The sequence below is a fragment of the Octopus bimaculoides genome, chromosome 1 (assembly GCF_046866305.1).
Source record: "Octopus bimaculoides isolate indiv1 chromosome 1, ASM4686630v1, whole genome shotgun sequence".
In the NCBI taxonomy this organism is placed as follows: Eukaryota; Metazoa; Mollusca; class Cephalopoda; order Octopoda; family Octopodidae; genus Octopus; species Octopus bimaculoides.
The window spans coordinates 108,193,803-108,210,732 of record NC_142928.1 but is presented as its reverse complement, the minus strand read 5'-3'; the positions used below and the strand labels follow the sequence as shown (position 1 = coordinate 108,210,732).

General features: G+C 32.5%; 1 protein-coding gene across 14 annotated transcripts in view; it reads left to right on the top strand.

Moving 5' to 3' along the window:
• Positions 1-3,917: 3,917 nt before the first annotated feature.
• The window catches only part of LOC106868291 (voltage-dependent calcium channel subunit alpha-2/delta-2), a 222,500-nt gene continuing 209,487 nt past the window's right edge, over positions 3,918-16,930 (top strand). For all 14 annotated transcript variants that reach the window (XR_016242737.1, XR_016242740.1, XR_016242739.1 and 11 more), the window contains exon 1: positions 3,918-4,140. Coding sequence is in view for 8 of the 14 variants with exons in the window: in XM_052969103.2 (XP_052825063.1) it covers positions 3,995-4,140 (146 nt within the window). In the remaining 6 variants the exon portion in view is untranslated. The remainder of the gene's footprint in view (positions 4,141-16,930) is intronic.

Here is a 16,930-nt window from a genome sequence, read left to right as displayed (position 1 = left end):
AATCGAAGAGAGAGATGTGCCGCGGTGGTTTGGTTTGGTGTACATAGAAAGTCGTGTAGACGCTGGTGGAGATTGATGCTGGTTAGTAGTAATCGTAGAATCGTGTTGGTCATGACGATGATGCTGGTTAGTAGTCGTAGACTCATGTTGCTGATGTGGCGGCGTAGTTGGTGGTCATCGTTGGACGAAGCTGTTGATGTGTCGCTGGCTGCCGCTGCTGCTGTCGTGTGGTACACGGAACAGATCTCAAAGAGAAACTGAACCGAAACAAATTTGCTGGGTATGAGTTGCTCTATTTAAAGCGTTAAGGGGGCTCCAAGACGGTAGCAGAAAAACACTATCACGTGACCTTATTAAGGGCTGTGATTGGTCAGTTTGCGTTCTGGCGGGAACGGTTCGAAGAAGTTGCCGCTTCGAATATTAATCAGTCACGTGATGACAAGAAGATGGGTTCTCCGCTACGCTCGCGCTTGTTTATATTTAAATGAGAAGATTGTATGTAATGGCGATAGTAGTTTTGTATCTAATGGCGATAGGTAGTTTCACTACAAATCGACTATTAAAAAAAAAACCTATAGCGTTAAGATTATTAAAAATGATGATTTCTACTTTAAAGTAGAAATATACCTGACCAGTTTTAAAGCCTATGTAAATTATCAATGTCTGCTGTATATTCATGGCAAATGAAATCTTAATCTCAATTTTGATTCTCAATGAAAATTATTTTATTAATACCACTTTGCATTTCTCTTCTCTATCATGTACATTTAAGAAACTGTTATAAGAAATAATAGCCGAGAAAAAAAGGGTTGTTTAGACAACGAGCAATAAGAAAGATATGAAACTGTGTGGCCAGACATTCTATTGACACTTTATTCTTAAGGGATCAGAAAGGTGTGGTGGTAGTCCGAATCTTGGGATGTAACTATATGTAGCTATGGTTGTTTCGTTTTGTCACTAGGAAAGTCACTCAAATCTGCTTAAAAAAAGTTTTTTTTTTAGAAAGTCTCAAAACAAGGCGTGACGAGAAGCCACTTAGTGTAAGGCACGATGAAGAAGGAGTAATTAAGATGAAAGGATTGAATTCAAGACTTGAATGAGTTCAGATCATAAGAAGGGGAAAAACAATGAGATGGAAGAGAATTATAAAGCCTGTCAGCTTAAGAAAAAAAGCTACGCCCGTAAAAAGACTTCCTATTTTCGCAGAAGCACAACAGCATTTGGATGAAGACGCTGTGAGTTTCGAGTCAGGCTCATGAGTTATAGCGATTTATGATAACCAAAGCGAAGCAAATTTTCTGAAAGTAAATTTTATTGAAGACGTATAAGAGTGGCGTATCACATGGGTTAATAAGTTAAACTTTCGATTTTCCTTTTTCAATATACTGAAAGCAACGAGAAGACACTTATTTGGAACAGAAGATATTTAGGATTTCTCTGATATTCTTTGAGGCATTACGTAAACGAATGACCATCTATATGGTCATTCATCCAGCTAGAAATAACACCCAAAGCTCTTTCATATCACACCTTTACCGTCTTAAAAAGCAGTCTGCAATACATTATATACTTAGAAAACAGAAAGTTACATGGTTATGCTTGGAATACTTTTGGTCATTTGTGGTTGCTCGATTACAGTTGATTTGGGTCAAAACAACATTATATTTTTATCAATTAGTTTTGGAGACCCAACTCATTTACGCTGTATGTATGTACTTAAGTATGAATGTCATTATTCAGTTTTATTTCAAGATTTCATGCCAATAGAGAAAGAGTCGATCTGTAACCTAGATCCAAAGTTCCTTCACTGGAATTTCAACATCAATAGGGTTATTAGTGCATGTGTGCAGTGTTGGGAGTCAATGCGTGTGCAAATTTGTATCTTTTGTCTCATGTATGTATTCTCATGCATATAGTTGCATGTCTAGACACACGCATATGTACTAAACTTCTAGAAAGTTTTAAAGATTTTTACAGTTCCAGTGATGGGTTGAATCTGTAGTCTTCGAATCAACTTTCTCGTTTCTGGTTTTGAGCGGCCTAATTTCTTAGACAGTTTGTTACATATCCCAGTGCCCCAATGTATAAACCCAAACTTGTAATCTGGGTAGAGTAACTGTAGATTTCTCAATAGTTCAGCGTAGGTATTTTCTCTTTCGCTAATCTTTAGCTTTAACATCCACTGGGCAGCTGATTTCCACATCTGTACACAGTTTCTCTTCTTTATCCCAAATCACTGTCATATCTATTATGCTTACATTTTATTGAGGTTTTCAAGGGGACATTTCACCAGTACTCCTTCTTATTATGAGTGACTATAGCTTCTACTATACTGTGGGTTCTTATACATACATACAAACATACATACATACATACATACATACGTATATATGTATTTGAATTTATGTATATGTATATATATATTAGGCATGGTTGTGTGGTAAGAAGTTTGCTTCTCAATCACATGGTTCTGGGTTCAGTTTCACTGCGTGGTTTCCTGGGCAAGTGTTTTCTTCTATAGTCTCGACCGTTTATCAAATCCACCTGGATTTGATAGACGGAAACATGAAAGAAGCCCGTCGTATCTCTCTCTCTCTATATATATATATAAGGGTAGATATGTGTCTTTGCCCTCCCCCCACCGCTTGACAACAACCGGTGTTCGAAACTTAGCGGCTCGGCTAAAGAGACCGATAGAAAAAGTACTAGCGTCGATTTGTTTGACTAAACCCTCCAAGGTGGTGCCCCAGCATGGTCACTATAGTACTTATAGGTGAAATCGTATTCTCTTTTTTGGAGTCGACAATATAGTGGTGACTTAATAAGAAATAAAGAACATTGTAACTAATTGTAATGTAGCTTGTTTTGTCAAAACACAATCCCAACGTTACATCTTAGTTTGCTAGCTGTTCCCAATAAATAGTTCACTATACAAGAACGACACCTCAAAGTATTATTGACATTTATCAGAAAATGAAACGTTATCTAACGTCCATAAAAAAAAATTGAGCTTAGAATCCGTTCCAAACTGATTAAAATTCCAAACAATCAATAAATGTACGTAAAATATGTAATACGCAAAAGGAGAAATGTACTTCAAAGAAAAATAAGGCTGAGAATGATTTTTGTATGTTTTTATCTTCTATTTAAAAGACAAATATTCCTTGAACATGTTTATGAATAATTTTGAGTATGAATTCATAATTTATTTCATAAATAAATGTAAAATAAACAAATATTAATTTTACTTAAAACCAGTAATCTGATCAAAAGGGGCTTTTTTTTTTCCTGAGAAATGATCGACAAGCGTTTTTCATTGTACCTTATTTCTAACTGTGCTTCTCCGGATTTATGTTTTCTACAGACGATATATATATATATACATATATATATATATATATATATATATATATATATATATAAAACGTATGTATGTATATGTGTGTGCGTGCGGGTGTGTGTGTGTGTGTGTGTGTGTGTGTATATATATATATATATATATATATATATATATATATATATATATATATATATATATATATATATATATACATATATATATATAATGGTGCTAACAAAAAGTAACTGTTTTTCTAAGAACAATCATAAATATATATGTACATAAGGATAAACATTTGGTTGAGGTGACCTGTAAGAATCTGGAGATTCAACATCATATCATGAATGAACGTATCTGATGCATGTATAAATTACTTAATGTCTTCTGAATAATAATACAGTTGCGAATGCATTGTGATATCTATAGAATCGGTGATAAGCCGTTGCTGGAATCACATTACTGTCAGCAGTAGTAATATTATTAGCTCGAGGTGTTGTTGTGCAATATTAGAAGCAGTACTGAATTGCTTCTCTTGATGAACTTTACAGTATAAGATTCGCTGTAGTTAAATCGAACTGGAGCGAGGCTGGCAGCAGTTGTAGTAGCAACATCAGTTTTGTGGAGCCGCACACTTATCTTTGCTTCATTAGTATAATGGCGTCCGCAACATCTATTCGGTGCGCAAACCATATAATTTGTTTCTTGACAGCATTAATATACTGTCAGTTTATTGGATTTTGCATTTTATCTGGTTGTGTAAACGCACAAAATAGTAAACAAGAATTCCCTTCAAAAAAGCTGTAAGTTTTTTTTTTTTTTATACCTTTTTCACTTTCTTGCTACCTGAGAGATATACATGTATTTTTAATTGTCACTACTAAACAATTAATGTTAATTTTTTTAAAAAAATGCTCAACAATTAACTTAACTCAGCTAATAGATACTAATTGCTTTCCTTTCGATAACCGTCTTCGTTGTCTCTAAAAGGTCAACATTAGCGTGTTTTTTCGCTTTCTTTCGCTATTACGAAAATATCCCTGCTGTACGCTGGCTGAGGCATACAGAAGGTGCGCGTAGACTACCTTCCACCTGTGACAAGCAGCTGATAAATATGTATTTATTCAGCAGTTGGACCGTTCTTTCCTTCTCTACTTTTCATTTGTTTTCTTTATTTCTTCTTTGTGTGTGTGTTACTTATTCTTTTTTCTTAGTTGTATATATTTTATAAATCGTATTCCGATACGGATACTGTAATATTTCCGTGAGTGAGTGATTTAAGATATTTTAAATTAAATTCCAAACCATTTCCCCTCTCTGCAACATGTAGGAATTTTAATTGACGTTCAATGATTGTTACCGCCATCATTTTACATGATAGAATTGATATATAAAATAAATGAAATTATGAAATCATCCCTGTAATGTTACTGACACATCTTATCCTTGAATATTTTCGTGTAACATTTTGTTAATGAGAACTCGGACTGCTGATAACCCGCTGTCCTCCAGGTGTTCTCTTTTTATTTCATAACGATATTTAGATAGATTTTGTTGAAATTTAATTTAAAAAAAAAAAGAAAATATCAACTACATTGCTAATTTTGTTTTCATCGAATGTGTTAATTTCATATTTTTTAAAGTATACACTGCCATATGTACGATTTTTACCTGAATGTCTTCGCTTTCACAGTTCTGAAATATCTAAATGGGAAATTATTAAAGCTTCTTCGTATAGTACTACGGTGAATTTATAAGTGTATAAAAAATGTTACTAATAAACAGAATCTAGATATATATTCCAAGAGTTGTGAGTAGATTACACCTGTAGACAGTCCATTTTTGCTTTCTACTTTCAGAAAAACATAACTCGAAAAAAGGATATAGATCATGTTTCCTAAATTATATAATACAACAACCGTTAAAATAATAAAATGTTCAGCATTATCTCAGCTTGGAGAGAAATGAAAATACTGTTAGAGACGATCTTTAGAATTGTGAAGCATGAAATCAATACAATTCTCTAAATAGTCGTCTGCACCAGCTTTATTTAAAAACCAGATGAAATGTGAGAAGCAATTAATGACATTTGTCATTGAAAATATCGAAGGATTTTTTAAAGTCGATGTCTATAATCTAATCTAATCAAAATAATATAATCTAATATAATAAAAATACTGAATATCTTCAATAGAAAAGATGCTTGTTACGCAGACGATTCCTGTTACTACCCGTTTTATAATCAGCATGTTAATGATCCTTCACAGGCTTGAGCATTACGGCTTACTTAGTAAACATTTATGCTTTCTGAGAATGAATGAAAAAAAATTAATTTAAGATATTTTTAGTTTGAAATATTATAACGAATTCTAAGAAATAATATAATAAATCGATGAACTTTACATAATGAATGTTTTATTATAATCCGCTGAATTAGATACATTGAGAAAAAGGGGTACTTTCACCTCGGTACATATTATTGTTAAACGGAATTTATATTTTAATTCCTGTAGACATAAGGCTGGTAAGAGAAAAACCGGATAAATAAAAAAAAAAAAAATTCGAGTTGCGCTTTTTTTACTGCTGCCTTCGAAATTATCATTTTCATCAACATTATCAGGCGTAATTAACGCCGACTAATCAGATATTCAGATATGACATCATGCGATAATTGCAGATAACGTTAAATTCTTGGTCTAAGAGAGTAATTCATTTAAAATTTGACTTTTCCTTTTGTTGGTCTTTTCTTTTTAAAATGAAAAGGAAAAAATTGGAAGAAATGTAGTCATTTGGTTGGTGGGAGCATTAGAAGCGTCTTCCTCAGAGCTTGTGACTATACTGTTTGATAGGTATACTTTCCAATTACTTATTTCCCTTGAAGAGATAACGTTTGTAAGTAACATGTGACGAAGAAAAATTTACTTGAGATTGTCAAAGAATATTTCTGACCGTTTGAAGTAACTATAAATATAATGTTGCCATATTTAGAGGAGTCGAGTCGGGATACCCTTCAAGGGAGGTAACATACGCATGAAGAACGGTCTTGAAAAGATTTACTAAATATATATATATTCTTTGATGGGTGATATATGATAAGGGATGACAGGTTTGTTTAACGTAATTGCCACATGATAATCTTTTAATTTTTCCTGAACTGGCAGCAAGGCTGGGAAAAACTTCGGATATTATCATCAAACTAAACCTTTGATTATATATATATATGTTTCAACGAAAGACTAGGTCTGGCCATACCTGTATTGTAAAGATTATCTTAAAGAATAAAAAAATGAAATAAATATAATCGTCTACCAGTACATTTAAATCTGATGATACATTTTCCAATAAATTGAAATATTTTGCTTTGTATATTGAGATAACGAATGAAATAAGTAATTAGTATTGTTCATCTTCTAAAGAAAACACTTTAGGAATCTATTCATTCGAAATGGCTCATCACATATAGAAAAAGACTATAAAGTTGAACGTGAAATGTTAAGACTCTCATGCAAAAGAGAAATTTTACTTTGTCGTTATACTTTTGTGGAAAATGATTATTATCTGTATCTTTTTACCCTCCTATATTAAAGGGCGGAGAGAGTGAATGAAGTTACTGTATAATATTCAGGTTAGATTTGATGAAGGTGTATAGTTGGAAGGAAAACCTAATGGGGTAAGAATTCTGAAATGAGGATTTTGGTAAGGATTGAGTAAAAACGTTAGCATGGATCTAGGATGAGCTAAGATGCAGCAGGTATAAGGGGAGGAGGAGTTGAGGATATTGAAAGGGTTTAAATGTGTGTGTGAGTGAGAGAGAGACAGAGAGTGTGTGTGGATACTGACAACCTGTTAAGATGTGCAGAAACCATTGTAATAGAATGGAAGAAACAGGATATAATTTGACAGTTGGCCAGTAGTTGTGTAACATTGGTAGTTGAAGGCTTACCTATCACATGAATTACATTTTTGCTGAGATAAAGTCTGCGATGGATGTGTGCATTCTCCATTTTAGATATTTGAGCAATAATCTAGTGTAGGTAAATTGACTTTGTGTAGGATTTATTAGTTAAGTCTGAAGTATTTTCTGTCTCAGCTGTTGCAAATTGCAGGGTGTGTCATTGGGAGAGTTATAATTTTAGTTGTTTATATTGATAATCCAAAATATATTTAATTTTATCTTGTATTCAATTCCATTTTAGCCAATAAACTGTATCTTTGATTATCTTTGCAAATCTCATATTATTTGCCACCTAACTTTAGTTCTTTGTGCTTTTATAAATATTCACTTATATTTATCAATTCTTAAGATCAAATGCCTGTGGAATCACAAGTAAATTAGCAATGCTCGTTTATCACACATTTACAGCAAATTACAAACCTTTGTCTTGGTGTCTTTCTTTTCTCTCTGTATCCATTATTCTCTTTATCGCTGTCTATCATTACACACACACACACACACACCTCCTGTTTGTCTCTTTTGTCGACTGTCTATCCATACATGATCACAAATGTATTTAAAATGTTTTAAGGATGTTTAGAAAAACTATAATGAACATGATATTAATAAAAACCAAATTAGTAAGTATTACTGGGGGGAAAAAAAATCAGTCAAATGATTTTTATCTATGGTTAGCGTTTTGATATTTCCTGATTTTTATCTATACATGTGGCATTTTGACATACTAGTTATTGCCTAACATGTATAAATTTATTTAGGTGCTCAATTTATTATTTTTATTAACCATATTAAACAAATAAATATGCTTTAAGTTCTCATATAGCAATAGAATTTTTTTTTAATGACACACACACATACAAATGAAACTTGTAGCCTAATAATGTCTGTAATGAAATGCAATATGTCAACTTTGGAAGTTATTATATCCTTAATGCAACCAGACTAACATCAAGGATTTAGCTTCACAAAATATTATTCATATTGTATGACAATACAATATAGATTTCTTGAATTTATTCCTCTCAGTTTCTGAATTTGCTTGCTAAATATATACTCCTCCGAAAACAATATTCCTCTAAAAGAACTACAACAAAAAACGAAAAAAAATGTGTGGTTTTTACATTGCAATCTTTCAGACTTAAAATTACAATTTTTTTTTGTTGCTTAGTCTGTTAGAAATAGCAGTCAAGTCTTCCTCAAATCACATTGTATTACCTTGAAAAAGAAAAAAAGCATTGAATAGAGAAGTCCTAGATACAGTATGTCTGAAAAAAGAAAAAAAGAAAAAGTGGGGTTACAGCTTGAATGCTTGTGATCATAGATCTACTCAGTTAGAGCAGGCTTCAGGGTAAATAGTTGTAACATATATGTTCCATTTTCTTTTCAAATTTAGAATATATTTCTAAACATTTGTTCAAAAGTCTTAAACAGTTCATAGCCTGATTGATGACTCGCATATGTTGACTTTTGCAATGATGCTGTGTAAATATGTATCACCTTTTTATCAATTTAACTAGGGTCATTTGTTCCAGAAATCTTCCTCACTCCATCATATGACTTGATAGCTTTCTATCCACTCTTTATTTTTATACCTAGTTCTAAATATGGTCACATTCATTCTACTCTAAGCTTTTCTCTTCAGCAAGTTCTTTCATTCAATAATTTTATACAGTGTTATAAAAACAAATGAATATACTTAATTGGTTTCAGCCAATTATTGCAAACCTCATCTACTTTATTAGAAATAAAGTTACTATGTTGGTATGAAATTCTTCTACTACTATTTTTTTTCTTCTTTTTCTCTCTCTTTCTTCTCCTGCTATGTTTTCTTCTTTTTTATAGTTACTTTTTGTCTCTGTCTTATATTGTTTTTTTTTCCACTGCTTCTTAGCTCTGGAAAAAATAAATGAAAAATCAACGTAATGAAGAAGGACACACAAAACAGTTTTTATTGTATTGTTTTTTTGTCTTCTATATCCTTTTGTTTTCTCATCATTTTTATTTCTTTTTGCTACTTATCTTTTCTTTCTTCTGTTTTTATTTCTTGTTCTCTTTTGTTTTCTCTCCTTCTGTCTCTTTCTCTTCTCTTTTTTTCATTCTGCTCTGTCTCTCTCTGTTTTCTTTCTCTGGCTTTTTTTTCTTGTCTTTTTCCTTTATCTCATTGCTCTCCTTTGCTTCATCCCATATTTTTTTACTTTCACTTTCTCATCTGTCCTCTTTCTCCTCTCTTTTCTTGCCTTACCTTGTTTCTCCTTTCTCCTCTTCTACTGAATCTTCTGTTGATTTTTTTTCTCTCTTTTTGTCCCTTTCTCCTCTTTCCTTAAGGGTATCCATTCTTTTCATTAATTGTTTTCCTGTTTTAATATTTCAAATTCCATCTTTTGTTTCTCTTTCACTTCTAGCACACACCCAAAAAACTAAACCTTTTAACCTTACTTCTCTACAGTAATCTATCCCAATCTGGTAACACATTGTAGTGTGTGTTATTCCTTAAAAGCAACTTATTCTGCCAACTACTAACTCAATTGCTCCCACTTTAAATAGTCGTAAACAAATTCTTCTTTTGTCACCTTGATTTATTCCTTCCTTTGATAGGAAAACGGTACATGAAAGAGAAAGCGTGTCTGTAGGCCAGAAATTGGAATGCCCAGGAGTAACTTCATGTCAATCACTTAGGTGGTTTTTCTTTGTACACAGTCTAAGATATCTATATGTGTAGCAGTAATACCATCCCAAATATGAGAGCAGTACAGCTTAAGAGGTTTTATATGAGTTTTATGGAGGTTTATTACTTGTTAGGAACTGAGTGTTTTTTGTGGTCTTTGTAATGCAAACTTTGCTCAGATGAGAATATGCTTTTGCCAAGACAGCTTCTCAGTAATATGAGGCAGTGTTTGTAGCAGCCTTGTGGCTTCTATTTATATATTGTTCATATTTAGTGAAGTGGGGGTACAATATTGATTTATGTGTTGTGATTGTGTTTTTATGCAGTTGAAGGGGAAAAAATTGACATGACCCATTTTGATACTCATAATAAACATTGACACAACTGCATCACAAAGACGAGGCAGATTTTCATGCCAACAAAGTAGTTAATCTCATTAGTTGTTCTATAAAATTCAAATGCAATCTGCAACTCTCATTGGAGTACTGCTAATATATCTGGAACTGTGCTGCTAGAAACACACGCATGCACCTCCACACACATCTTAGACTACACCCCAAAAATACCATCAGCAAAGATATAACTTCTAGCTCTTTTTGTTCTGTTTCCATTACCACAATAGCTTCTGCTTCTCCAGAGTAGCTAGCAGCCTACCTTTTCCTTGCAAACTGACCCAACATAACATAATTATCTCTCCCTGAGTCTCATAACCATCTTTCCCCACCAAACACATTGCCCAATCCTTTTCCTTCATGTAGCTATAAACCTTTGTAATTCCTACTCATGCATTCACATTTTTCCTATAGACATTAACCTACAAATGTTCATTAGCCTATAAATGTTCAAGCTGAACCTCAACTGCATTAGCATCAACAGTCAGGAAATGAGGGAGGGGGAAGTACAAAATCTATCCTGCTCCCCCACCGCTAACTTAAATTTTAAAATCTTGGGTGAAAATTTATCCAGCAACTAAAATATGGTCCTCAGTATTCTTCATGCAGCCATAATTTATACTTTTTTGCTTTCTCACTTAAAAACAATGCTTGGTTTCTGTAAGTCACAGGCTCTTGGTTCAATGGAGTTAATTTTTTTTTCTCTGAAATTCATATTACTATCTTGAAAGATTCTAGGATCTTTCTTTCACTAACTTAAATTCTCGTTTCTTTTTATCCTTCTTATAGATGTAGTTTGAGGCAGGGTGAGGTGGATGGCATAACTTGTAATAGAAAGGAGGTGAAAATGTCTTGTGGTATTTAGTTATGTCCCTTTAAGTTCTGACTACAAATCCTGATGAAGTTGATCTTGCCTTTCAACCTTTCAGGGTTTATATAATGACTATTGTGGCCTTTTGCTGATGTTAGAAATTATAATGATTGGGTAGCTGAGCAGAAGACACAACACAGTGCAGTGTTCCAAGCTCAAACCCCATCTGCATCCCTCTAGATAAATAATATAAATACCATTTATTCACTTAACTTATCCATTTCCTGAAACTATTTGGACCTATATCAACATCTGAAAACTTCATTATTATTCTGAAACATTTAGTGAGTTCTTTGGTAGTGTCATTATGCATTTCGGTCTGCAAACTTCCAGTACTTGAAAATCAGTATTTGTTTTTATCTTGCATGCAAAACCTTACCTAGATAAACGATGTAAACTTTGTACTTTCCCCAAGTCTTGCAATGTGAGTGAAATAAAACGGCTAAGATTCAGAATAAAATTTAGATAATGGATTTTAACATTGAATGCTTCTCTACTCCAAGATGCTGACTATTCTTTAAACTTTATATTTGCTTTATCAAATCATTCCACTTACATTTTTAATGGATTTTTACTAGATATGATTATACTTTTTTCCTTTAATGATTTAACAATACATGTCTATTTTCAAATGCTCATAATGTAGAAGTTTGAATGAGACTAATTCATATACAGGAAAGTAAATCCTCAATTACAACTTTGATATGAAACAAAGTTTGAGTTGAACATGTTATAGAAGTAGTGTTATGCATATATTCTTGAAATAAAGTTCTTTGGGGTCGCATGTGTAATGTGAGCAGAAAATGTTGCCATGGTTAATATAAAATGGAAATCAACATATTTGGTGTGTAACCTGGTAGAATTATAATATAGAAAATTCATGTTTCATTCAACTGAACTGTATTAAAATTAGCTGAAACAAGTGTTGACAAAAATTGATTCTGACAATTCCTACTCTTGCTGAATACTGCTGAAGTGGAAGAAAGAGGTTGTGTGTGTGTGCATGCATGTGTGCATGCTTTGGTTCTACTTGGCTAAATGATATTGTCTCATTGGTTCAATAAACTGGTGAAAAATGGTGGACAGCTAAAATTTCATTTGGATGCATAAGGATTACTATAAGTCTTTTAGCTTGGTTGAATTAATCTTCAATGTGTTATTTAAAACAGCATCCCATAATTAGAGTAATATATCCAAATGTGATATTTTGGCATATATCTATTGTGGTACTTTGTTTTTCTCTCGTTTTTTTTTTTAATTTTTATTTTGTTTAGAAGAGTTAGAACTGCCTTGTCTAGAGTATAAATCCTCTTTTGACTGGTTTGGTTCTTCTTATGTTGGCTTCATTTACATAGACTTTGTAGACTTGATCCGGCATAGCATTTTTCAACTAAATTTAGCTACTTGAGATATCTCATGGCTATTTTATAGCTACTGGAAAAAAAAAATACAGATGTACTACAGAAAGGAAACATGCACAAAAGACATTTAAGTGGACCCAAACTGAGTATCAACCAAATATGAAAAAATGTATTAAATTCTTCAAGTTGAAATTTAATAAAATGGATGGTTATAAATATTTTCGATAGTTGATGTAATATATTCTGGTGCAAGTGTGCAACACTTTTAAACCACACTTATATTCATAACCAGAGCACTACTGTGCAATAAATGTGATTCTTTATCATTATCATCACTGCTACCATCATTATCAGAACTGCTGCTGCCATCATCAATAAGTTGTACTCTAGGTGATAACTTTATTTCCCAACAGTATGGAAGGATTGCTTTTTAAATTAAATCAATTGGATAAAATGTTTTCATTGCATTTGCATGAGAAATATAATTTTCTATATATGATCATAAGTTTAAGTACCTTTCTTTTACTTCAGGTAAATTGTTAGGGCTGAAAACATTGTAAAACAGTTTAGAAATCTTAAAATGGGAGACAGTGTATTCACTATACCAGGAGGGCAGACGCTTAATGAAGATTATAATGTAGTTTCATTTGGGTGTTGCTTTGGTACTTGAAGAAACTAGAATACATATTGCTTTGCATACCTTTTTTAGATTTTCATTTTCTTAACCATCACCTCCAGCTTATTGAAAGTTTATTGAAATTATTTGTTAGTTTTCACTTTCAGAAGGAAATTTTTTAAAGTTGTTGACATCAGTGTTAAGTATTATTCAATTAGAATTTTGACTGATTCAAGTTCCCTCTTAGGTAATAGAGTTTGACAGTATGACTCTCGTACTTCATACATCTTCCTCATCCCTTTCAAAATTTTCTTTTCCTTCCTTGATAATGAGTCAATTGAAAATATAGGTCTATAAAAACAATCTCCAGAAGACTTCTTCCATAATACTTAGTTCGGAAAAATGATAACCATGAAGCCATAGTTTAGTGTTAAAATTTGACAGGTCTGCTCAGTTCAGATTGACCAGAACTGTCATGAAATAAGTTGATCAATATAATGCAAGAGATAGTCTTTGATTATTTACTCATCCAATTTAATTTATTCATGTCTACTTGCGGTAGGCATGAATAAATCAAATTGGTAACAAAAGATCTTATGTGATACGCCAAAAATATTTTGACATCAAAGATACACACACACACACACACACACAGAGACACACACACACACACATATATATATGTACACACATACACAGACAATTATATGTGCATATATTTGAATAAAATGGTCAAGGTAGGTTTTACAGACATATGCATGTAAACATAAATATTACTATGTATATAACATGATAGCTACACTCTTTGTAATTTTTATATATTTGTATTTACAGACATGCACAGTCATGTGTATGTGTGTATACATATATATAATTTCCTATGTTCAGTGCACTGCAGGTTGAAGGCCTCAGCATGTTCTCTCCACCAAACATGGTCTGATGCAGTGGTCATGAATTTGAGCTTGAAATCATACTGGTGTGATGAGCCTACTCTGCCACACTGGCTCATTGTAGCTTGACTGAGGGATTTAGTTTTTATACTCTTACCCAGGAGTAAATAGCCAATTACATCGACCCCCAATGCTCAACTGTTACTTGTTTTAAGGTAAAGTCATCCTTGGCAGAATTTGAACTCAGAATGTAAGGATGGATGAAATACCTCTAAGCATTTTTCCCAGTGTGCTAATGATTCTGCCAGCTTGCCTTATATATATATATCTCAACTGTTATAATATACAGTACTATAGATCCATTTTGGTCAGTATTACTAATCGCTTTCACACATGAATTAGGTTATTTGGTGACAGCCTAACTCTGCAGTTGTCAAAATCGCTGGTATGGAAAGTATGGTGATGGCTCTCTGCTACTGGATGTTATCACCTAATTACCTAATCCACGTGTGAAACTAATTGGTAGGATTGGCTGAAAATATTTTACCTTTATAGCACTATATCTAATGCATTTTGAGACTTCACTCATGGCACATACATTTATTAGCATCACATTTTTAGGTATATGTAAAATACCCATGTTTGAAATAAAATTGAAGAAATATTTATAAGCAAACAAACTCTGCTTCCATAAAACAAGTGTTAAAATTTCTATATACTAATCAAATTGCTTATAGAACAATGAACATAAGGCGGCGAGCTGGCAGAAACGTTAGCATGCCGGGCGAAATGCTTAGCGGTATTTCGTCTGCCGTTACGTTCTGAGTTCAAATTCCGCCGAGGTCGACTTTGCCTTTCATCCTTTCGGGGTCGATAAATTAAGTACCAGTTGCGTACTGGGGTCGATGTAATCGACTTAGTCCCTTTGTCTGTCTTTGTTTGTCCCCTCTATGTTTAGCCCTTTGCGGGCAATAAAGAAATAAGAACAATGAACACCTAGAGAGAAACATTCAAACCTACCTGCACCCATTTCTGAACATCCAACCCATGCCAACATAGAAAATGGACAGCAAATGATTACAGTGATGATGGAAGTGCTTGCTAGACAAACAAATTTCTATATTAACAACACCGTGACATACCTGACTATAACCCCAACCTTCCAAATAAAAGCAGGAACTACCTTAAATAACAGCAAGAAACTGACCAGCTATAACATACAACCTGCTTACATTATTTTGTGCACCCCTAAAAAATTCCATTACAAAAAAGTTGATGCACCTAATTACTAATATTTTAAATACTGGACTTTATACTTTTGACATTTATATTAAAGCAAAATATTAAATCCAATAAAACCAAAAATAATTAAAACTACTGACATGTCCTATCAAAATGGACACATCTGATTACAAAGTTCTGTGTACATGTAACATAACACCAAATTTAATCAATGAAAATTTCTCCAAGACACATCTCCATAATAACTCCTCCTAAAACATAATTACAACCCTACTCAAACCCACACACCCTAGGAAGATTTTAACTGGACAGAGACTATATGAAGACAAGATTAACTTCAATGCATCATGCTCTGAAACTTCAGAGTCACTATCAATATTCTTGTTTAAGTATAATAAATTTGTACCCTACAAAAGTATAGAGTTCCCATCAGATTAATGTAAAATTGTTTTATTATAACTGAACATAAAAACAAACAAATGTGTGTGTGTGTGTGCATGCATGTACGCTGGTGTTGAAATGCAAGGTAAAAGATGTATGTTTAACTTTAAAAAAAAAGTAATTTACACAGAGTTCCATGCATTAAATTAAACACCTAAAAATACGATAGCGATATATATATATATATATATATATATATATATATATATATATATATATATATATATATATATATATATATATAAAGTGCTAAGCATAAAGAAAACCCTCATCGACTATTTTATAAATACGCCAAATTAAACCGCCTATCTTTATAAACTTTACGGGAATTAATAATTCATTGTGAAATTTACCCCTATCAATACTAGTATATATTACTATAATTATGACAAACATAAGTTAATAATATCTAAACAGTAAAAAACCTCTATATATGTTATAAATTTATTGAATAAAACTAGTAAATGAAACTATTTACCACAATTAACAAAGGAAAAATACTTATCTGCATATTTACTCCTTCTTTAACCTGTACAAATGGCTGCACCTTCTGTCCTGTGCTAAGTATTATGGGAAAAAAAATAAACTACTCTAAAAAAAATTCTTCAAGACTAATATCATTGGAGAGGTTGAATACAGGGGGAGATAATAATAAGATACTCTTATCTATAGGTAGAATTGGATTTTTTTTCTTGAGATTTTATTTAATAAGTGGCCTATCTAATCCTTTTTAAGGTAATATTCTTTACGTTCTTTTTTTTCTTGGTTTTAGGTATATCTGTATCTAATACTATTATACAATTCTATTAAAAACTACATTTAACTATCTTCCTCATTAATTGTTTAATAGATTACATACTGGGGGGGGGGGCGGGAGCAGTTATCTTTTCATATATTTTTCATTTTATTATACGTAAAGCTATTCTTGTGTCGGCATTTTCTTCTCCTCTCATCTGTACTGTTCAGTAATACTTCTTTTGACTGGAGTATTTTCATAAACTCAGTAGTGCACAACAGGCTTATTTTATTACCTGTTCTATATGAATTCGCTCTACTAATGATATACCAATTGAGGGTGTATTCTATTTTTTGAGATTTCAGTTCCCATATATATTTACTTAGACCTATCGAATTACTTAATTTGGGATTTTTAAACGATT